The sequence below is a fragment of the Rhincodon typus genome, chromosome 3 (genome assembly GCF_021869965.1).
Source record: "Rhincodon typus isolate 14 chromosome 3, sRhiTyp1.1, whole genome shotgun sequence".
Lineage (NCBI taxonomy): Eukaryota > Metazoa > Chordata > Chondrichthyes > Orectolobiformes > Rhincodontidae > Rhincodon > Rhincodon typus.
The window spans coordinates 69188827-69214011 of NC_063334.1; the positions used below are offsets into that span (position 1 = coordinate 69188827).

The 25185-nt window shown below is 38.0% G+C and overlaps 1 protein-coding gene across 1 annotated transcript in view; it reads right to left on the reverse strand.

Moving 5' to 3' along the window:
* dmxl1 (Dmx-like 1) overlaps positions 1–25185 on the reverse strand; it is a 192691-nt gene that overhangs the window by 54439 nt on the left and 113067 nt on the right. The window contains exons 20-26 of the mRNA XM_048593609.1: positions 23952–24222; positions 21919–22970; positions 19182–19373; positions 11698–11774; positions 9040–9167; positions 8345–8593; positions 4047–4160 (exon numbers count right to left, since the gene is read on the reverse strand). Coding sequence (XP_048449566.1) covers positions 4047–4160; positions 8345–8593; positions 9040–9167; positions 11698–11774; positions 19182–19373; positions 21919–22970; positions 23952–24222 — 2083 coding nt within the window. The remainder of the gene's footprint in view (positions 1–4046; positions 4161–8344; positions 8594–9039; positions 9168–11697; positions 11775–19181; positions 19374–21918; positions 22971–23951; positions 24223–25185) is intronic.

Genomic DNA, 25185 nt, shown 5'->3' on the forward strand with positions numbered 1-25185 from the left:
ATAGTAGACTCGCCCACTTTAAGGGCATTTAAATGGTCATTGGATAAACATATGGATGATAATGGAATAGGTTAGGTTAGATGGGCTTCAGATTGGTTTCACAGGTCGGCGCAACATCGAGAGCCGAAGGGCCTGTACTGCGCTGTAATGTTCTATGTTCTATGTTCCATGTTTCAGTCAGTAAAGTAGTTGCCATTGTCCTACCAGACCATCGAGCTGCTCTCTGAGCAGAAGGAAGTGACTTAGAGTGGTTTAATCAGGCCTGCAGCGAGGTGAGACTGAAGAAGAGGCCTTCATGGTAGCCTCAGGTAGTGTAGGAAGTGAACCCATGCTGTTGGCAACACTCTGCATTGCAAACCAGCCATCAAGCCAACTGAACTAACCAATCCCTTCTGCCACAAGCCACGATGGTAACAAACTGCAAACATCAGCGGTTAGCACTGCTGCCTCAGTGCTAGTGAACCAGGTTCAATTCCAACCCTGGGTGACTGTGTGTGGAGTTTGCACATTCTCCCTGTGTCTGCGTGGGATGCCTTTGGGTGCTCCAGTTTCCCCTCAGTCCAAAGATGTGCAGGTTAGGGCAGTCTAGATGGGTTAGCCATGGTAAAATGCGGAGTTAGAGGGATAAGGTGGGGGTGCTGGGTGGGTCGGTGCAGACTCAACGGGTCAAATGGCCTCTTTCCACGCTGTAGAGACTCTAATTCCATGATTATGATTTATCAAACTGGTTTCAGTTTTGAATATCGGTAGCCCAGGATTACCAAGAACCGCGATTTATTTACTATTTACCACATACTGAATTAACACAACCTCAAACCCACCATAATTGTGACACTCAGTTGGCAACTGGACTGTGATCCCATTACTCCAAGTTGGATTTGAGTCTAGCACAAGATCAAAGCACAGTATTTAAATACAGTGACATGAGGTCTTTTATTTGTATCTTTTCCTAAGAAATACTCTATATAGGAAGAAAGAAACTTTTATCTTGGAATATATAGACTGAAAATCAAGCATAAACTTTTTCATAAAAATTGGAAAGGAAAATTGGTTCTTCCATAAAACACGTACAATTGTTATTGATCCACCTCAAAATCAAATGCTTAACCTCAAAGTTGATAATAAATATCTTGAAATATCAAGATTAAATGGTTTACACAGAATATTGGAGAAACTCAGCGGTTTTGGCAGCATCTGTGGAGAGAGAAACAGAATTAATACCAAGTCCGGTAGGATTCTGCTTCAGAACTTTTCCGAAGAATAGTAACTTGGACTTGAAACATTAGCTGTTTCTTTCTCCACAGATGCTGCCAGAACTGCTAAGTTTCTCCAAAATTGTTTGTTTCAAAATTCTAGCTTCTGCAATATTTCTCTTTTATTCTAACACTAAATGCTTTTACCAGTTCATGGCTAAATTTCTGATTTCAACAGGCATCTGTATTGAAGGACAGTCCTATAAGTGGTATTTGGTGAGGTAGTGGCCTAGTGGTAATGTCACCTGGCCAGGTTCAAGGACATAAGTTTAAATCCCAAAACAGCAGACGGTAAAATTGGAGTTCAATCAAAATGTAGAATTAAAAGCTAGCCTGGCTGCAACCATATAATCAGGGCTGACTGTTTTAAAAACCTTAGTCTTCACTGATGCTATTTATGGAAGGAATTCATACCTGGTCTAACCTGCATGTGACCTTCGACCCACTGCAATGTGGTTGTCTCTTAGTTGCCCTCTCAGATGGCCAAGAAATCCATTCAACTCTAGGTCAAACAGGGGTGCACAATAAATGCTGGCTTAGCTAGCAGCACCAGCATCCCACAATTGAATAAAAAAAAAAAAAAAAAATCACAAAAAAGATCATGATACATATTCATGGCAGTGGCTAACTTGAGAGTATTGAACAACTAGCTAATCTTTTTAAGAAAGATGCCAGGCCACAATTTTAAATTCCGACTAATATTTCATCAAGAAAATGGACTGCCAAGTTCCTGAATTTAATGTTGCCATAATACAGCTTCAAATGCTATACAGTAATCTAGATTTAAATGCAGCAATGCTTCAGCTGATTTACTGCCAAGAAATGAAGGCTGCATGCACCAGCTCCCCCATAAGAAACAAAATAAAAAAACATGTATGGTTTGTCTCCAAATTATGTGCCTCAAATGAAAGTAAAAAGGTTTCTGTATGACTGTTGAAAATTAAGTTTCCCATCTGAGCTTTCAGAATACCATGCAAGGCAATGGTAACAAAATAGACATCATAAAATCTACATTCACAGAATTTAATAGATGTTGGCTAAAAAGTCAATTAGAAATAAGAAAAAGGGACATCACCTTTCATTTAACAGTTTGCTATTATTCAGCCGATGCAATTAAAACTTGTCAGTTCTTAACTGTGATGTCAACATTTGAGACTATTAAAGTAAAAAATTATTCAATTATTTGCATGATAATGTTTTGAATTCAGGAGTTAAATGTACCGATGACAAGCAACCAGTGCATTTCAAAACTTTGTCTTAAAATTACGAAAATATCGTGCACAATCAGAATGAGACATAATGGCATCTCCTCACTATATATCATGATTTACAGCATTTATCACAGAACTGCAAATAAAACTCAATGCAGCAATCCAATTATATTAGTAAGTTTAGCATTGCAAAATGGTATGTTTGTAAAACTACAGTGAAATATGCTATTTTTCAAATTAATACACCTACTTTAAACTATTAGATTTGCAAACCAAGATGTACTGACTTTATGATAGCAGATTATGTGTTTAAGATGCAAAAGCAATAATTTATCTCAAGTAAAAATCAAAGCATTTCTTTAGGTGCAAAGTTCTTATACAATTGAGCACTAATATTATGTATAGCATGCTTAATTCCTTCAGTTATTAATTGCTCATATATGGGCATGGTTGATTTAATGGGGTAATATCAGTAATAATGCCTCTCCTTTCAAGACATCTTATGCTTTTTTCACTTTCCTGACTACTTTGCAAATGTTATAGGATATTTATGCCATCAATTTTCAATTCACTTTTCAAAAAAGGCCAGGAAGCTTATATTTAAAGCCTTTCAAGCAGCAAAAACTGAGAAAAACATTGCCCAAAATGAAATACTAACATTTAAAATGTGAAGCATGGAGAAACGTAGAGTTAAAAATTGTGCCTTATGTTTAGATTTGATCATAACTTGTGTGAAACTGATTTTTGTCTGCTCTGTGAATCAAAGAACAGTGGCTGTGGCATATGACTAGTAATTCAAGGTCAATTTTAGTAAGTTATGAAGCAAATTCAATTACATCCCTGAAAACTATTGAATTTTGATAAGGACCCAGTTGGTTCGCTCATGATCTTCAGAGAAAGGAACTTGCCACACCTATGGAGGAATCTAATCTGTGCTCAGTGCAACATAACTAAGGCTGGGCAATGAATGTAAGCTGGCCAGACATCACGACAGTGTTAAGAAATAGAAGAAAAATGAGCATTACAAGCCATACTCCCATAGATCCATTTCGTATACTTCCAGTTAGATTGAAAATTAGAAAAAAAATTGTAACCCTCAATTGAATTAAAAGATGTAATTTGGTGATTTTATAACTGAAAGCAAGATCAATCATTGCACCACTTTACTTTAATGTATGATAATTTTTTTTACCCATTTTGTGTTAAAAATTCTGAACTATTCTATTCAACACATGTTGGAGTTGAAAACTATTCAATGATTCACCCAAGGTAAAATTCTGCTGAAAATGTGTGTAGCAAACTTCATTGACAACAAAAATATCATCAGTCTGACTGCTCTATTAAAGCGCCAGACTAAAGACTCAGGTGTTGATAATTAAAAACTCACCTTGGTTTAAGTCTACAATAAATAATTTGCTTTTAAAACATTTTTTAAAAAAAGCATTAGAAATTCAACCAGCATGCTGTCCAAAGGAATGCATTGCAAAAGCTGTAATAAAACAAAAGTACAATAACAATCTTCACTTTGTAATGGCTTCATATGTAAAGGCTAAATAAAACACTCTAGTCCTAGTAGTCTTGCCTGCTGCACTTCCAGAACGCGCAGAATTGATGATTGCAAGAGCTTTTGAAAACCCCACACAATCCACGGAGTACATTACTATTTGCTGTTGACTATGCTCAGGTAACCACCTTCCTGTCAAAATAGACAAATATCAATCTGCTGTTGGAAAAACATGAAAGCAATACATATGATTGTGAACAGTGGATACCGAGCATCTCATTATCATGCATTGCTTTTATTTCTGTGAACATAACTATTTGCAAGTGCGGACTTAGTGCCGAACCAAAAAAAAAATGAGAATATGGATACTAACTTGCAAATTTAAAAAAAAAATTAAAAATGTTTACGTTCTGAAAGGTTGGAAAATTAGAGTAAGTTATTTGAAGCCTTTGGTTTCCTAAATAGCATAAATGCTAAAAACAAACTTTATTTTAATATAGTTTTCAGACCATGTATTTTACAGTACAAAGATTTTGGTCCAAACTACCTTTACCTAAATTTACAGTTCAACTTGTTTTCACATCTGTGAACATAACCCTGATTCTAATAATTTCTCTAAGAAATGCGCAACATGCCATAGAAATACTTAAGAAAATATCAATGTTTGGCTTTGCTGAAAAAAATGAATTTTTGGGATGAAAACATGGCAGGGTACTTAACAGCCGGTTTTGTGGAACATGTACAAAATTTTCGTAATAGCCACAGACTTCCTTGAAATTCCTAAAAGTTTGCCTTTTAATATACAACATGCTTTTCGCAAGAGGACTATCTCACCATGAATACAAACGCTAGCTATTGGCATGCTCTCAGTTCTTAGGCAACTGATAACATTTACATAGAAGAGATTAACTACTACAACATTAAAATGGTAAAGTAGAGAAACAATCCACAGCTCAATCAGGAAATTTTGTACCTAATTATAACAGCATAACACTAAGAGTTAGTATGGTTCAAATTTACATCTGATATATTACATTTTTCAGTTTTGCATTATACTAACACTACTTGCTACCCACCATTCAAAAAAAGTAAATTACTGTATTTCCTCAACCAATGCATGAAAGATCAAGTCAAACCTAAACAATTCAGCCTTATTGTGTTTAGCAATAAGATTACTCCTAAATTAAAAAAAAACATGTCTGAAGTTTAAAATAATACTTGGAAACATTCATTGAGCTGAATTCTACAATAAGTAGATGGCCTCAAACTGCAAATAATTTTCAGTCAATGACCTGCTTTATTATTTTCTGGTTAAGTTAAAAATGTCTGGGTTTCTTGGGACTGTCAACAGGTGTAGCAACATGCAAATTACCTCAATAAAAGCTAAGTACTGTGGATGCTGGTGATCTGTTATAAAGACAAAGTGGTGGAAAAAAAAAATCAGCAGATCTGGGAGCATTGTGGAGGGAGAAACAAAGTTAACATTGAGTTTAATATGACTTTTCCAGAACCAAAAGAATGCTGCAATACCTGCTGAGTTTCTCCACCACTTCATTTTTATTTCAAAATTCTCCTGGGCACCACAGTAATGCCTTCACAAGCAAAGTTGAGAGAAAAAAAAACACAAAGCTGCAAGATTGAGCCGGTAAATCAAATGCTGTGGGGACATGCCGTAAAGAAGAATATGACAAGACAGACTACCAAAGCTGGGTTATGAAAAATTACCAACAGTTTATGAATAATTTCTTAAAGGTTTACAGTAATGACCTTAGCCACTTTGACTCTAGCCTACGTTACACGCACCTTTGAAAAAACAGAAAATAAGTATCCCATCTTGCTTTCGTCAGGACTGAGGAACTTCAACTTAGATTTCTAAGCTTGGTTATTTACATGTATTACCCTTTCTGCAACCCCACCCCCCAACTTTTTTCCCCCTATGCTCCACATCTCTGGCGGAGATGAGAAATGCTGGACAAACTGGTGCTTATCTTATTTTACTCTTGACGCCACTTCCAATTAGTCACACAACAGGGGTTAACAATTCTCTCACAGATTTTCCCAATCTCACATTGAATCAGTTGCCAGATTTCTGTTCACTTGTTGTTCACAACAACGCAAAAGAAGATCAGGATCTGTGCATTAACTACGAGTCTGCACCCTAGCATGAACAAAAGTCCTAAAACACGTTCCACTGATATTCTTCCCTTCATATTCAACTATATCACCACCACTGGAAATTGAGAGAAATCATTCATTTATTCCTCAATACATGACAGCTTTATTTAACATTTCTGGTTATAGACACATCCGACCATCCTACATGTAACAATAAATTTTTTGAATATAATTTATCTGCACAAAGTAGGTGACTTACAACAGGGAACAGCTGAACTCCTCTGATAATTAAACTAAAACACCAGCCCCAATCTGTTATGATGGAATTCGAGATTCCCCTCTAATAATTACCCCCGAAGCTCCCAAAGAAGCTGGGTTTTTCCCTTCATAATCTATATAAAAAGGTGGTTAAAAGAAAGAAAATCTCTGATCTCCACTTTACAAGTAACAAGAAACAATTCATTTACTTAACCCAACAATGAACAAATTAACGAAATTACTAAAAACTGACATTCTACTGGAATGCTGTTTAAATAAAAACAAGCCCCACTAATATAAACCCAATTAATAAGAAGCAATAATTTATAAATTAATCTCTCCAAATTTGCAAGACTGTCGCACTGAATCTTTTGTCTTCTCCACTCTCTTCACAAACACCTTTCTTCTGATAATTCTGCTGCCAGGGATCTCTATAATTTCTTCAATAAGGACTTTGAGCTAAAATACCGTGATACGTTTGATCAATTAGATGGGCTCTCTCAGAGCTGAACGGTGCTAACTCTGGCACGTAGCGGATGGCTCTCTCCGATTTTCCAAATGCCCTCGTCTTAGATACCCATAATGACATCATCAAATTCTTATATGCATGGTTTCAGGTTGTCAATACCATCACATTTAAATTCAATTGGCTTTCTGTATATAGGTGCTTCATTTAAATTAATTGGTTGAATTCAAACTCAGTATCACAACATCAAAACAAGACTGCTGTTTTGCCTGCCACCTGTTAAGGCTTTTTTGATACACTTGTTTCACTTTTTGAGGGCTTTCTGTACTGGCAACTTCAGCTGCTGCTCACAGATACGGAATTTAAAAAAAAAGTAAGTACAGGTACATCACAACTCTCTTAAAAGAACCATACATTTTAGTTTCCTGCCTTCCACTCCACAATTACTCTATCCAACTTCACAACACTTACACAACACAACTGTGCGCTGGTCAGAACACTTATTAAAAATACTGCATCCTTTTAGCTCTTCTGTCAATTAATTTTAATAGTACTGTAAGTGCCAAACAAAACAAATACAACTGTCTGTATAGTTAAGATTGAAATGATCCGGGAGTAATAAGCTGAAGATTGAATTGCCATGACTAAACTTCGGAATGCCGCTCAAATTGATACAGGAAAATTAGTCAAGACTAGTTAAGGAATCTCTCATTAATTTGATTTACAAAAGTTGACAAGTACAACAAAATCGTGAGGATAAAAACATTTGAGAGAATACGAGCAGGACTCAGCTGTTACTTTGCACAGAAAAAGCAAACTATATGGTATACAATGAAATCTTACTTTCTTCATTTATGTACTTATGAAACTGAAGAAAATCTAAAATTCACATTTTTGATGACTCAGCATCAAATTATATAAGGAAATTCTAAACACAAACGTTATAAAGACATAGCAGTAAAGAACACATCAGGAAGAAAAGTTTTATTATCTGCCTTCAAAGTTTTTAACTAGAATATAGTGTTATTTTATAGCTTCTTTAGCTACAGAGAGGAGGATGTAGTTTATTATAATGTGAGTAGTTAAACTAAATGCTCAAAAACAAATTAGCACAAGAAATTCTAAAAATATAGAACTGCTTCTTTAATAATCAGTCGAGGTGGTCAACATTTTCTCAAAGCTGCACAGTGCCGGAGACTCCAGAGATAGCAACAGGCACACTGACCCTATTTGCAGCACTGACTTCCAATTTTGGAAGTTGCTGCTGTGTATGGACCTTGGGAGGTCCAAGCAGAGAAAACAAATTGCGGGAATGCTGGTGGAGGGTAGAGTAGGTTAACAGCCTGAAATTTCTAGTCACAACTGGAAAAAATTGATGAAAAGTTCTTAAATGGTGACTGATCTTTCCCCAGTATTTTCAATTTATTTCCATATTGTAACTACACTGACCAGCATATATGTTGCTGAAACACAAGACTATAAATTTATGTGAGGAACATTTATACAGAATGCAGGTGAGAAAGATAAATGAACAAACCTGTTACAGGCTTAGGTTGGACTTGGTTCTTCAGAGGTTGCTGGGCACCTCCCCCAAAAACTGCAGCCCACATTTTGCTATTGAGGGGATGAGCTACAAGGCGGAAGAGCTCATTGCTGGAGTGCGTTCCCAAGCCATGAGCAAAAAGACTAAGGTAAACCGCTGTCAATACCTCACAAAGTAGGACTGTCAATTTGGGTTTATCCTCATCTCCAGCAGAATTCAAGAGATGAATTAGTTCCTTTATACCTGTGAATTGAAATATTCAGAAATTAATGCATTTCAGATTTCTTTGACAAAGATGCATCTATTCTTAACTTTTAAAAAGGAATATCTTCTGGAAATACTGTGTTCCTTGGTTATTTTTTCCCCCCTTATCTCTCATCCTAAACAGCAACACTACTAAACAATGCTAGAAACGGTAATAATGTAGAAAGAGCATGCAGTTACGAAGACAAATATTCATTCGAAGAAAGTAGTAGACTATTGAATCATGAAAAGTAAGAACATTTCCAGAACAAAGATAACTAGCTGGAAAAAGTGTAGGATACATATGGTAACAAGTCAACTGTGTTCATTTTTCCACCCACCTTCAAATTTGCAGCAATCTATTCAGTGGTAAGGGAGGTCAAACATAATAAGCAATTTGAAGTTAAACAATACATCTGCTGAACAGAAGTATATATAGCTATTACCTGGCCATTGGTCTGGGGAAGTGTTGGGAGTTACAGTGCCATCTAAACTTGCTGCTCTGTTTGAACGTTGCTGCGCAAACAGAAAACTCTGGTATACCATCCCAGTGAACTGGTTTGCATACGAAGAACTGGAAAAAAATAATAAGGGTTTACTTTCGTATTACAGCCATGGCTAGGCTGATACCACTCTTGTTTCTGAGCCATGCATTTCTAGTTTCAAGGTCCACTCCAAGGATCAGAGTACAAACATCCAAAGTGACATTCCAGAGTAGTGCTGACAGAATTTTGCTCAGTCAGAGGGGCAGTCCTCTTAAACGGACATACAAGATCACATGACAAAATTTCTAACATGTAGGTAGGAATTATTCATGATGTCTGGCCAATATCTATCTTTCAGTTAACCGAAGAACAGCTGACCACTACCACATTTCTATTTGTGGGAGCTTACTGTCTGCAAATTCATGGCTGATTTCTAAATTTACAGTAGTGACCATACCTTCGAAAAAATTAATTGACTCCAAGGTTTAGAAGTGGCCACTATTTCTGAAAGATATTACAACATCAGGGCAGGTTTTGCTTTTCTTTCATTGAAATATGAGCTGATCCTCAGAATGGCCATCAATCCAGAGTCTCAGATCAAAAAGGAAGTAATCAAAAGAAAACAAACAGCATGTCAAGCAGTGATATATACAAAGTACTGAGATTAAGACAACTTCTGAGATGATGAGTGGGGATGGCTGAATGGAAAAGATGAACAGGCATTTCTAATTATCCCATCAATTTTAATTGACAAGTAGGCAATCACAAAAGCATATGTATATGTGTTGCATGAATTGTTCAGAACAAAATTGAGAACAATCGTTGATGGATTTGTGGGCCTGTTTACAATTGCAGCAAGAGTGCAATGCAGCACAGCAGGCCAAGAATATGCAAAGCATATAATCTAGTTACGTGAGGGTTAGGAAATGGTGGGCGAGGGTTCTGACAATACAGTGAAAAAATGTAGGCAATAATGGCAAATTGAACAGATCAATACACACATGAAACAGAGGGGTAAAGGTGAGGGGAGGAGCAGGCACAGAATTGGAGAGAAGCATATTCAGTCAAGTGTGGAACAAAAAGAAAATGAAACAAAATCACTTAAAGTGGACAGTGAAACATGGGCATGTGGAAGAGGGACAATTATGGGCTTCAATTTTCAATTACAACACAGAACAGCACAGCATAGGAATAGGCCTTTTGGCCTGTGTCTGTGCTGACCATTGTGCCATTCTAACAATCCTATCTACCTGCACATGGTCTGAATCCCGCTATTTCCTACCTGTTCATGTGTTTGTCTAACATAACTGCTTCTGCCATCTCCCCGGCAGTACGGTCCAGACACCGATCATGCTTTGTGTAAAAAAAAAAAAAAACAAACTTTCCTCGCTTGTCTCCTTTAAACCTTCCCCCTCTCACCATGACCTATGCCTGGTCGATTTGACATTTCCACCCTGGGGGAAAAGACGACCGACTATCCACCCTATCTATGCCTCTCAATTTTCTATACTTCAGGTCACCTCTCAACCTCTGATGCTCTAACAAAAGTTTGTCCAACATCTCCTTAAAGCTAATACACTCCAATCCAGGCAATATCCTGGTAAACTTCTTTTGCATCCTTTCCAAAGCCTCCACATCGTTCCTGTAGTGTGCAGTTCTGGTCCCAATACAATATTCAATTAATTTATTTTGTGCAAAGCTGAGTGAGCAAGAAAAGAAAGCCATTTGAGAGTGTTATAACATAAGTCTAGGTAACTTGATAATTGGAACTGGGAATACCAGTGGATTAACAGTTCAGCCATGATGTGGGAGGCAAGGTTCAGTTGTTAAACTGAAGAGGTCGGGAAGACATTTGATGGATGAGTCTATGCATAATCAAGATGGGGTGGGGGAAGGCGAGAGGAGCAAGCAGGGAGAATATGATCACTCAATCAAGAAGAAAGAAAATGCCAAAAGAGCACAGGATAACCAAATGGACAAACTAAATAAAAAGGTACAATGAATAGAAACAAGAAGTACAATGGAGAAAATATATCCAACCAACAGCAGATGGTGCACAATGAATATCTATCATTTGTACGGAAATGTGTTGAGAGATGAAAAAACAAAACTAAGGAAAGATTTTGAGATTTCTTAGCACTGTTCAGAGTGCTCTGAACTCAAGGCACCTCTTGTGCAAAGTCTGAAAGAAATCATATTCATTGTGGGTTATCGTAAATCAGAATTAGTTTAAAATTCAGTGTATTTGAATCAAAAATAGTCCTCAAACCAGTACTTAAACAGGTCAAACATATCAGTCTTATGCCGAGGGGGCTACTGCAGGGTGCATTGAGCCTCAACCTTCTTTGAGATAGACAAGTGAAAAACGACAGGATTCCCACTCACTACCAAGTAACTTTGCTAGAAAGTGTGTATGTGCAGACACAATGATTCTACACAAAAATCAAAACTTCTGCGAAGACTCACTGCTTGTAAAATAATCACTTGGTACCAGATTTTGCACATTGCCTGGCACTCATGAAATTAGTATGCTGTGAGGATGAATATTGTCACAAGAGGGAAGAGGAGCAAAATGATCACAAAACAAGTTCTGCCTCAATACACACCATTTCTACTTACCTGTAACTATGGCCATCACAAAGGCATTGGTACAGGCATGCAGACAGAGAAGCTGCTACAGTGTGCATTACATAGATCTGAAAGAAAAAAAAAGCATCAAGTATCCGGTTGGAGCAACACTATATCACTAACTGCTACAGACAATCCTAGAAATTCAATTTTCTATTTTAAACACAGTGTACAAATATTTTGTTTGAAAGCACAAGATTACATAGTTGTGAGATGAAATACAACATTCTTCATTCATATTTTAAGCCCACTTTAATGCGCCAATCAAAATAAGAAAGGCATTTTGTTTTGCTTGTCATTTAATTCCTAAAGAACCATATCAAAACACTAGTGGTAAGCTAATGAAAAATTTAAGGAAACTCAGCCCTAAGGCTTTAAAGCTGCACAGGCCATTCCAGAACAACGAAGTGCAGTTATAAAGTTAGTTAGACTATGTCACACTAATGGTTTACATATGAAGATAGTCTCCAGGCTGTGAAACGGTTCCGTTCTGGAATCCATTTGCAAGTTGGACCAGAATGCAGGATAACATAAAGCAGCTAAGTACAGGAAATGTCATATGTTGGGTCTTTAAAATTAAACCCCTGTATGGGATCATGATCTAAAGTACAGGTGTTCATAAGTCAGGGACCCCCATTTACAAAAAGACAGTTAAAGAACAAGAAGAAAAGAACAGAAAATGCTGTAAACACTCAGATTGGAAGTATTTGTGGAGACAGAAAAACAGAATTAAGTGTGACAAGTCTGTGACCTCCACTGGACAGTTCTTCAGCACCAGTGAAATTTAGGGAGAATCTGAACTACTTGTGCTCATCATATTATGGCCCTAGATGAACATTAATGCTGTTTTAACAGGTTCTTGCAAGTCAAGTGGTAGAATAAAAGAATTAACACAAGTGATCGCCAAGAGACAACCACGCAGGATAGACTCCATGATAGTCTCATATCAGTAGAGATGGGCAGGACATGTCTTTAGAAGGTTGGTCTCAGGACTGCCAAAACAAGGGCTTCACAGACTTGCGCCAGAAGTCCATTCACAAAAGGAACAAAAGGAAGATTTTGAAGATCCACAAAAACCTTCACAAAAATCTGCTCTATTAAAATCAACACATGGGATACAGATGCTTAATTACAACCAAAATGATGAGCCAACAAATAAGAAACAAAGAGGAGTAGGTCATTCAACTTTCAAATCGGTCCTTCCATTCAACAAAATCATGGCCGATCAGCCAGCTGCAACTCCTTTTTTGTGCCAGCAAAGCAGAGCTGTCAACTCACTAATACTTCAAAAGTCTACGTACTGCCTCTTGAAATGCTTTAAATAACTAAGGCTTCACAACTCTCTGAAGCAGACAACTCCAGACTTTCATTACCCTCTGTAGAAGAAATTCCTTTACTCCAGTTTTAAATGAGCATCTCCTTAATCTCTAAGTATGTCCCCTTGTTCAAGACTCCCCCACTAGTGGAAACATCTTTTGCACATCTACTCTGTCAAGCCTCATTAGAATCTTTCAGTATGATCATCTCTTATTCTTCTATGGATTCAAAAATATAGCGTCAAGAACTTCCAATCTTGAAGGGGAGTCACAGAGAGAACAGTGAAAGAAATATAAAGATAGGCATGCAACAATCATCACAAGGTCTCCTGGTTAACAAACAATTTCCTCACTGAGGATCTGCAACGCTGTAATTGGGACTTAGAAGTCATTTGTGAACTCGCAGTCAGCATTGGCATATCACTTCCAACCAGTTATCCACAGGATGCCAATATTGCAGTCACATGCACAATGGAACTGGAGTTAACTATACTTCATTTAGGTCTGTTGAATTTTTTCATGATGACGCAGTTTGCTAATACCTTAAAAACATTTTCATTTAGTGCTACCGGCTTGTCTTTATGCCACAATAGATAAAACCGCCATTATTGTCCATCTGATGGGTTACTGACTAACCCAAGCGCCTTCCTTGTGCCTCTATTTGCTCATCGTCATTCAGGGGGACTCCACATTTATGCTTCTTTTCTGTTTATTCATGAACAATGATCTGAAAGCATAATGAGGTACACGGTGCTCATCAATTTAAATTTCAACAGTGAAGAAATAACAATTAATATAAACTTGTCTTATTTCACAGCTATTGGATCAACACACTTACAATCATTGCTAGCTAAAAGGCCAACAGCTTCCTTGGGATAATGGACACTTTCACTATTACTGGTCTGGAAGCTGCACTGACAAGATAATTTTGCTGGGGTAACAGTGTGGAGTTGGAGTAACACAGCAGGCCAGGCAGCATCACAGGAGCAGGAAATCTGACGTTTCGGGTCAGGACCCTTCTTCAAGAATGGGCTTGACTTGGGGGGTGGAAGAGGCCTGTGTTTGAAGGCAGGCACCAGCAAAGTTTAGTGTATTTACTGCTTTTAATGTCAGATAGGGTGGAGTGAAATCGTAGGTCAAGGTTGTGGATCCTGCACAGAGGTCCTTTGCAGGTCTGGGAGAGGCAAGCTCTGAGCTGGGGTGGGCTTGATTGTAGGGCCAGAAAATGCCGGCATATTGCTGAGAGCATGTGCTTGAGGAACCGCAGAGAAAACCGTTTTTGGAGGATCTGGATGTTTTTTTATGTAGAGGTTGTTGTGGTGAGGGCCAAATTGGGATGGCCTGAATGCAGATTGCAGTCCATTTGGAATGATCCGGTTCTGCAGGCAGGTACTGAGAAAGGCAACGTGGCTGTAGCACCTGGTTTGCTTCAGTATGTGGTCGAGCAGTTTCAGGGCCGAAGAGATTACCAGAGGGTTTCAGTAGGAGAGAGATCCACTGATGTCTTTCTGGAGGAAGGAGGATAACTTCAAGGTAGGCATCCCTAGAAGAGGCTTCGCAGTGGGGTTATAACTCACTCAGTGATAGTATTGACTTGGGGGGGTGGAAGAGGCCTGTGTTTGGTGGCAGGAGCCGGTAAGTTTAGCATACTTAAGGTTTTTAATGTCAGATAGGGAAGGGTCCCAGCCAGAAACGTCAGCTTTCCTGCTCCTCTAATGCTGCCTGGCCTGCTGTGTTCCTCCAGCTCCACACTTATCTCGGACTCCAGCATCGGCAGTTCTTACTTTCTCTGGCTTTTGCTGGGGTGACTGACTTGCCTTGAACTGAACTAAAAATCTTCCACTAGGAGAGAAATTCAGAACTGACCTGCAGGAGTATCTGAACTCAACAGAAAAATTTGCTTCTGTGCTGATTCCTTATTCTGAACTGAACTAAAAACAGAACTACTGGCCTTAATGTGTTGACACTGCTGTCATTTAACACAAATTAGAAACATTTTTCCATCATCACCGCAGAGGTCTGGAGTGACGTTGTCTGAGTAAGGCCGGTTTTAGGCCACTGTTCCAGAATGATTAGCCGATCTTTTGGAACTGATCCACAGCAATTTGCTTTTGCTTTTTTAAAATATCCAACTTTTAAAACATGTGTTACTCATCACAATGGTATGAAAGGCAATATGAAGTAATCCATCTTATGACAAGAAAAGCATCAGTTTTTTTTTGCATTTTGGAATGGTGTAATACAGGACATTGAGATAATTTATTCAATTCTGTGCCATCCCCTACTAAATGTTAATCAACTGTGTTCTAGCACTGGGTTTCTAGTCAAGATTGACTTAGTTTTGTGATAGTACCATTAGAATTTAGTTGTCTGTCCTTTCTTATAGAGTAAGATTTTAACTGATGCAAGTAGCAAAATCACAAAAGCACAATGGAAAAGTTCATTTGCATGAAGGATATAATTGCCCAGAGGTCATGACATGTCAAGAAGCAAAGAAATAGACAAATTCAGACATGCTTAAAAGTCTTGAGAACGTGGATTACCCCAAGGAAGTTGTTGGCCTTTTAGTCAGTAATGACTAAGCATGTTGATCCAATAGCTGTGAAAGGGGACAAGTGTATATTGATTCTGTTATTTCTTTATTGCTAAAATTTAAAGTGATGAGCACCAAGTACCTCATTATGCTTTCAGGTCATTTCAACAACTACCTGCATTCCCATAGAGCCTTTTCTGTAACAATATATTCTCAAGTACTGTAAAACACATTTTATTTAAATAATTACTTTTCAAGTACAAGTTGCTTCCTTTGCTGGTAAAGGTGACAGCTATTTGAATAAAGCAAAAATGAAACAAATATAAACATTCACTCCCTCTGTCATTGATGCTTAGAAACAGTGTGTACCATATACAAGATCCACTGCACAAATTCAATGAAGTTCCTTGGTCAGCACCTTCCGATCCTGCGACCACTACCATCCATAAAAGGACAAGGACATCAAATACACGGGAACACAACTATTTGCAAGTTCCCCTCCAATTCAATGATCCTGACTTGGAAATATTCGGTTCCTTGAATGTCGCTAGGTCAAAAATCCCAGAAATTCCTCTCCAAAGAGCATTATGGTCAACCTACACTAAATTGACTATAGCAGTTCACCAGCATCTTTGACAGCAACTAATTGGGCAAATGCTGACTCAGCCAGCAATACCCACATACTGTGATTTTTAAAAAATTGTAAGGTTCCATGGACTGTGCTTCAGAGGTTTCAGCATCCAAGAAACTTACAATCCTGCCACCACTTCATGATAACTCTAACTACCCTGAGACGGAGATCCAAATCAGATATGTTCAAAATTCAGACCAAGGTCAAGCAAAGTTTTGTGATGGCCCGCATGCTACAAATGGCCACCTCACAATAGCTATTCACTTTATCAGTGAGAATACTGAATACCATCTAGATGGAAAACTAACTTCAGTGCCAAAACCAAACTGATTGGTTTCAGTCACACTAAAACCCACAGCAGAAACTACTCAACCAGAGTTGATGTCAGCATCAATTGAAGGACAGTGAATGAGAGATACATTGAAGCATTGATGGTTAGCGGTGCTGCAAAGGTTGGTATGAATGCCACTGGGATAAGAGAGAAACTGTGGAAATAAGTAGCTTTAGATAAACGCGAAGTTTTAACTCTGCTGTGGGTGAACCTACAGATTAGAGACATACGTTTGGTTATAGAAATTATGCCCAAGCATAAATGTTCAATATATCAATAACTATAATAAAGATAAATGTGTGCAAGAAAACAATCCTTATAACAACACATTATACACAATAACACAAGCGAACTCCATTTTCTATATCCTCTTAGCTTAAAATGAATAATGCAGTTGGCTACCCATCACTGCAATGGTCAAGTCCAAGGGCAGACTTTTTCCCCCAGAGATGTTGTGTTAGTTGTTGAGTACTTTCAGCATTTCCTATATTTGTTCTAGCTTTCTAGTATCCAAGGTACTTTGGCATTTGCCTCACCAATTTAAATGCTGCTTCATGAATATTATATGAAGCATCAAGGGAAAACAGCAAATAGATTAAGGAAATGTGGACAGACAAAAAGCTTTTCAAAAGCAATAACCATCTCGTGGGGAGAACAGTAATCTCTAACTTCTCTCTTCCTTGAGCTGGAATTTAGTAACCTCACCATAAATTTGAAATGAGGTGCTATCAATTTGTACCATTCTCCATACCTTTTAGGAGAAATTCCAAATTTTCAATAATCTCAAACCCCACACACTTCAATTTCTACCGTATTCATCATATTTCTTCCACAAAACCCTGGGTCCAACTTGAAGTACTGTGAGCAGATCTGGGCACTACATCTTAGCAAAGATATATTGGCCTTGGAGGGAGTACAGCATCGGCTTGAAGAATGATACCTGGACTTCAGGGGTTAAGTTTGAGGAGAGATTATACAAATTATGCCTGTTTTTCCCCTAGAATTCAGAAAGTTTAGGGGTGAGCTGATTGAAGTTTTCAGAATATTAACAGGAAAAGACAGGGTAGATAAACAATTTCCACCGGTTGGAAATTCTAGAACTGGCGGCAGAGTCGAAAAAATTAGGGCCAGACCATTCAGGAAAGACATTAGGAAGCACTTCTACATACACGGGGTGGTAGATGTTTGAAGCTCTTCCACAAATGGCAGTTGATGCTGGATCAGTTGTTAAATTTTGAATCTGAGATAGATACACTTTTGTTCAGCAAAGGTATTAAGGGATATGGGGTAAAGGTAGGTACACAGAATCAGGCCACGATCTCATTGAATGGCAGAACAGGCTCATGGGGTTGAATGGCCTAATCCTGTTCCTATGTTCTTAAAACACTAAACCATTGCTGTACCTTTGGCTGGAACAGAAGGTAACTCTCATTTCAGAACTGCATAAACGACTGATGACCGAGGTGCCCATCTCAAAACATGAAAGAAAGGCTGCAGAAATTCTGTCATATGTAATGTGGAGCTAGCTAAAGGCAGCAGCATTGATGCATCGCTACTTCAATCCTTGTTCACCAGTAGTCTTACACAGAGTTTTTGCTGGATCTATAAATTTGTTAACCTCTGGATTTTTTGCCAATTAATTTAATCAGTGCTGTCTGGCTACTGAGTCTAATACCACCAGAACACCTTCCCATGATCTGAAGGTTCATGCTCTTGGTGCTATTATAAATTCCTACAGCCGCATTTAGAAACGTAAAAGCTTGACAAGATGTATACACATTAAAAGAAAAATCAGCCCAGTTTTTGAATCCTACTTGCAATATTAACTTTAAGAAGCCAACTCGCTCACAAAGCAAGGTTAAACAGAAGACAAAAGTTGCAGAGGCTTGAATCCTCTGCATAATTTCTAACTTAGATCACAAGATGTAACAGCAGAAGTAGGCCAGCCTGATTTGACTGAGACATTTAATGTGATTATGCTTGATCTAAAATCCTCAACCCTACTTTCCTGTCTTTTCCCCATAATCCTCAATTCCTTTACTGATTAAAAATCTCAGCCTTGAAAATTAACAATGCAGCCTCTATGGTCATCTGCAGTAAAGTATTCCAGAGATTCACTATCCTCCTCATCTCCATCTTAAATGGACGACTCTTACTCAGACTATGCCTTCTGGTCCTAGATACAATCTCATGGAGACACATTCACCTTGTCAAGCCCACTGATGTAATGTACCCTGAAGAATCCTGTAGGTTTCAAGAAGGTTGCCTTTCACCCTTCTAAACTCCCATGACTGCAGGCCCAATCTCCGCAACTTCTCTTTACAAGGCATCCCTCCATACCAGGGATCAAGCTAGTGAACCTGCACTACCTCCCACGCCAATATAGCTTTCCTTAGGTAATGTGACAAAACTGTTCAGAGTTTTGTGAATATGTTGTGATTTATCATTATAATTTCTTTTTAAAAAGTCTTTTTAACTGGAGTGATATTCAAAAAGCAATACAGAAGGTGCAAAAAAAAAATTCCAGTGTGACAAAGACAAAGCAACTCAGTGATGGTCAAAACACTGGATCCAACTAGTTGCTACATACAGTTTATTTGTTACCATCATACTGCATTGTCAACTCTACTGCAGCTTGAGATACTTTCATGAAATAACACCTACCTTGTTATTTCGCATGTCTGGATGTGGAGGAGAATCAAATTCTACAATAGTATGCACAATGTCCTGGGTAAGGTTGCTCAGATGGAGTCTAGGGTTAGCCACCACAGTTTTGGCACTTGCGGTGCAGGCAAACAGGAGGGGTACTGATGCAAGTTGCATGAAAGGACTTGTGACCTGTTTCACCAAATGCTCCTAAATACAAAAAGTTGATATAGCTTGAAATTCTGCATAGTTTAAAATTTATTTTCACTATTGTAATGTCAACATATATAGATCATTAAATGGTAGAGGCCAGAAAGAAAGATGGTTGAATCACGAGAAAAAAGATAATTTAAGATTGGCCAGAGGCCTAAAAATCCTTATTTATTTTGTGAAAATACAGACTTGGAGATATATGCAGAGCACATCTGTGCCTACTAATACCAGTTGCACTAGCCCATCAATATAATGCACATGCATCTCTGGACTTAACTTTCAGCAAATAAAAATTTTTGATTTGAGACCTTAGATCATCCATGGGCATACCAAATGGCTGAGCAGATTCAAAAGGCTGAAATAGCTTACTTGTGATGTTAAAGATTTCTAGCTACAATTAAGATAAAATATGTTTTTACAGTGAAACATCAATTCTGCAGAGCTAGTTTTAAATGGAGCAATTATAGCAAAGCACTGAAAATGACCACATCAATAATCCATTTGAGATTGAGCTCATCATAAGCTGGTTTAGGGCACATTGGGCTCCATCTTCCAAGGAGTTGCAATCAGATTGCAAATCTGTTCTTTTATACTTGCCTAACCCAAAATTCAGTGCTTTTGGTCCAAACTTTTCAGTTAGGTCTCTCGAAAAGCACACTATCAGCAAATCTTCCAGGCCTGGGGAGTCGGGGGTGGGGTGGTGGTGTTGGTGAATGAAGATTAGAGCACAGGGTGGTGGATGAGACAGAGTTAAGTATCAGGTGTTGTAGGGTAGAATGCTTGAGTTGGGAAGTTAGGAGGATTTAGAAAGAGCAGCTAGGAATGGGTGGTCTGTTTCATAGTTGGTCAAGACTTAGAGCACATTTCAATCTCTAACCTTTCCTAGCTGACTATTAAAGTACTTCTGCATATTAAAGTATTTGGGCAGCACAGTGGCTCAGTAGTTAGCACTACTGCCTCATAGCACTAGGTACCCGGGTTCGATTCCAGCCTCGGGCAACTGTCAGCGTGGAGTTTGCACATTCTCCTGTGGGGTTTCCACCAGGTGCTCCAGTTTCCTCCCGAGTCCAAAGATGTGCAAGTTAGGTGGATTGGCCGTGTTAAATTGCCCATCGGGTCCCAGGATGTGCAGGCTAGGTTAGCCACGGGAAGTGCAGGGTTATAGGGATAGATCTGGGTGGGATGCTCTTTAGAGAGTCAGTGCGACTCAATGGACTGAATGACCTGCTTCCACATTGTAGGGATTCTGTGATTCAGATACTAGGTAACTACCCATCAGAATTTTAAAATGTTCCACAATTACTGTGTGGTCAGTGCACAAAGACCTCCAAGTAGTTTCCACATTATATATTTATCTTTGTCTATCTGGAGGCCAGAAGATCTGAGCTTATACTTACTGAAAGAAATTTCGTAGCTTATTTTCCATGCATAATCTACAATAAAGTTTATTATACCACTGTCGCATTGACAGTCAAACAGCTGGCACCACAACGAGAACCGTTTGTTAAACAACATAGGGTCATTATGCTCAACTGCAGCATAATACTAAACTGATTTGTTTCCTTGAATTGAGGCTTGTTAAATAATTTTTTAAACCATATTAAATTCCCAGTTCTTTCTACTGCATGTGCCCATCCCATGGTCATCTCCTTTTAACGCTAAAAATAAACTGAAAAACATAGGTTTTACATTTCTCAATTAAAATGAATTTTAGTTAATACTTATTAAACTCTGACATTTCTATGGGAAAATATCGTTTTTGTAAACCACATTCAAACTAGACATATCAAGTTAAAATGCCCCCAAACTGCAAACAAATGCAAGGCTTTAGAATTTTAAGATTTTTACAAAATCGCAATAATGCTTGTTGGTGTTGACACTGTCCAAATAAGAACACAGGAAAAAAAAACCCAAAACTGAATAACACCTTACTAAATTGACTATCAGGAAACTGCACTTGTGAACTGCCTGGTAGATATTTCTGATCAACTTGTTCTAGAGCAGATAAGACTTGAATCTGGGCCTCAGACGTAGGGAATCTACCATGGTATCAAAACAGCCCTCCTTCAATTCAAAAACCATTTGGAAGAAATACATTACCAAGATCTGGAATCATGATCTCCAGTTTTTCAGACAGGCAGGCTAATCTGCTAAGTCACAGTGCCATCCAGGGGTGAACTGGATGACTTCAATTTTAAATCATGCTTGTTTGACATTATTTCAAATGCTCTTCAAATTTGGATACTGAACTATTGCAATGACAATGGCTGAATATGTGGCAAAGTCCAATTACAATGAAAATAGTAACGAACTTTGAGGATTTACAGCACCACTTAGAAATCAAATAAACAGATGCTCCCTACATGGAGGTGGAGAATATACCTATAATTCTGTACATTGCTGGTTTTGGTTTCATACAAAAAGTTCCAACTAGATTAAATGCTTCAGAGATATTTTCACTAACTGAACATTAGTCAAGACCCAGTTTCAGTACAAGGCACTGTCCTGAAGTATAAAAACCTTACTTTACAGCAACAATTACCTGCTGCGATTCCTGTAAAAGAAGAATCAACTCCATCCTGACTGACGCCAGGCCTCCACCATGAGACCCATGGAGACTACAGTAACTAAGAAACATCCTTAGGAGTGGTTGATTTTGCAGAAGCCACAGTCTCCTACGCTGCAAATACTCTTGCTGATGTAATGACTTTTCTTGGTCAACTATGCCATTTTCTGCCTGTTCACTGTCAGCAACTTCAAAACCATCTTTGATAGCTTCAAGATCAACATTGTAATTACATGTTTTCTGTAGGGCTGTAATTTCTCTCTCAAGCCATTTGTACAGTTGGAAGCGGAGTTTTCCACCATCAACCTCATATCCAGTAGACAATGTACGCAGCTCTGTAGTAAGTATCTTCAAACAAGCTCCAAATTTTAACTGCGCTGCAATGACATCTTCCGATGGACTTAAAAAATCATCAGCTGAACTCGAGAAATTACAGTAACTTTCTCCTTCAATCTTTGCAGCAGTGGAGCACGGTGGATTTATTTCCTTCATTGACAGGCCAATCTCCTCCTCTTCATCTTCCTTATCACTATCCCATTTTAATTCCAATGGCTGGTCCTCAAAAGTTAGAGATGACTGACTCCAATCAAAACTAAGAGATGAAGTGGATTGTCCGTTTGACAGCCAATCGGATGGAACTTTTGATCCCAAACCGTTGACTATTGATGACGAGCAATCACAATGCAAAACTCTATGTTCAGATTCTTCAGACGAAAAATTAACTGTCAAATAAGAGCTTGCTTCATTCTGTAAATTCTTTGGTTTCACTGTGACTGCTGGCATCTTAGACAAAACTTCAAGAGCTAACATTGGGCAACCGGCTTTGAAGTGTGCATTTGCAGTTGAAAAGAACAACCTTCTTTCAGCTAAGCTGATCTTATCTGCCAGACCACTTTCCACTGTTAAACCCATCTGTGACATTGTCTTCTCTGAAGAAGCAAAGTGTCGTCGCAACAAAAGTGGATGGGTTCGCAAATAGTTGTAGAAATTAAATACCCCAGGGTTGCATGACGTAGACTTGCTGTGTTCTGAAGATAAATAAGTAAAAGTTAAGACATTGTTAGACATTAAAATATTTCATTATGATTGCCTACACCATAACAACGCCTACATCTCAGAAGTGAAATGATCAAAGACACATGTTAACACGATACACAACCGTATACCTTCTTAACCAGACTAATCATGGACAGCAGAGGTTGAGCTCGGTGGTGTAAGTTTGAATGGTGAGTTCAAAGTCGAATGAGTTGCAGAAATTAAAAAGAAAGAGAGAGTGTGGTTAAAGAAATGGGATAGAGATAGAAGGTAGCAACATAAAAGGAATACTTTATGAAATTCTCCAACATTCAGAGGAATTTGAAGAATGAGAATCCACATTTGTTAGAATTTACTTTTCAGTACTAGAGAGGTTATTTGGCCATCATATGACAAAGAACATTACCAAGAAGGCACTACAGAGGAATGACTTGAGTAATGTTATCTAGGTTTTCAGTACAGAAACATCAAGCCATTTGATACATTTGAATGACAACTGAATTGGAATATGCAGACAGCACCTTGACTGACAACTTTTGGATTTATACCTTTGATTGAGCATGTATTTTTGCAGGAGGGTGCTAGCATATAGATATCAATTAGCCCTTATGGTTATTTTCCTGATTGGCAATATTAGGCAATATCCTTTTCCTCACCCCGGCAGCACAAGAACCACTTTAATTCAGAGCATCTTTATATAGAAAAGTCCGTCAATGCAAAGCAGCATTAAATTTGCAGTATCAGCAGTCCTTAACTAACAGTTGCAGTGCAAGTGCACCAGTAGCCTACTATAATCTCAACTGTCTCCAATCCTGTTCCCAGGCAACTGATAACATGCCTTTAGGGAAGTTAGCTGACATACGAAATGCTTTGTTGGTCTTCACACTTCCTTTCAAGTAGTACAAAAATAATAAATAAATGTCACAATACAAAATTAAACGTTTTCATAAATTTCATTCATCAAAAAGCATTACCTGTCACACTGGAATTATCATTTTCTTTCATCCCCTGTTCCAACAGAGTGTTCAGAGAGTTGGTGTAATCTTCTAATATCCAATATGCCATACTCCGCAATACAGGATCAGAATTTCTTAGAGAAAGGTTAAAGTCTTTGCTCTTTGTATCATATCCCAGGATTCTTCTGACAAGTATAGACTTGTAAGTGGATGACACTTCAAATTCTGATTCATACAAGCGTGCTATTACAAGAGCTAACTGAACATCATGAAGTCTTTCGAGACAAACCTATATAAATAAAGAGGGTACATTATCGAGTTGTAAGCATTTACTTTTGTCAAATCCAAATCAGATGTCGTTTGTATAACTTAATGGTTCATATTGAAGAGTGCATTAGGGTCCATCCAATCTGATGTCATAATGGTTTGGATGGATAAAAAGGCAGAACATCTTGGGATCTAAGTGCAGTCTTACATCCACTGCTCTCCTTAATATCTGAGTAATAAAGTCTTACAAAATAATGTAACTTGCACACAATTGGGACTGTGAAATAAATTACATTACATTAAAAAAAGAGCATCTTCACATTAAGATTCACTTGTGGTTGTTCCTCTATCACTTTAATCCAAATAGGCCCTTAGACTCAGCCAATGAAGAATAGTAGTGGGCAATATTCTTCTACCCACAAATACCACATTGCCTTTTCTTTTAAAAGCAGTATACAATATGGAAGCTAGATCCTACAACAAGGTTTGACTTTGCACAGATTATTTGCCGTGCAATACAGTGTGTACTCACTTGAAAACTTCTAATTAGTGTTTGAGCGGAAAATATTGTTTCTGTAATGGATACTGTAGAAATAATATTGTGTAAAATTTTCAAATTACACTGACATGGTAACAGAATGAGAGCTTAAATAATCTGCATAATAAGGATAGTTTTCAATATCATCAAGATGTTTAACAAGCACACATTCAGTACCTTATAAATGGGGTATGAATCTTTAAATTGGGTTATATACATGGACCTAAATAGAATTATAATCAATAATTTTCTAAGAACTGTGCATTTCCAACCCAGAAATGTGGTATGGAAAACGTTCAAGATTTGAGACAGAAACCGGAAGGTGAATTTCATTTATACGAACCAAGAAGAAAAGCAGCGATTTACTCGTTCGCAGATGTTTGTGCACCAGACTGTCAAAACGTATGACTAAAACAACTGAATTAATCTGTAGAGATAGTAAGAACT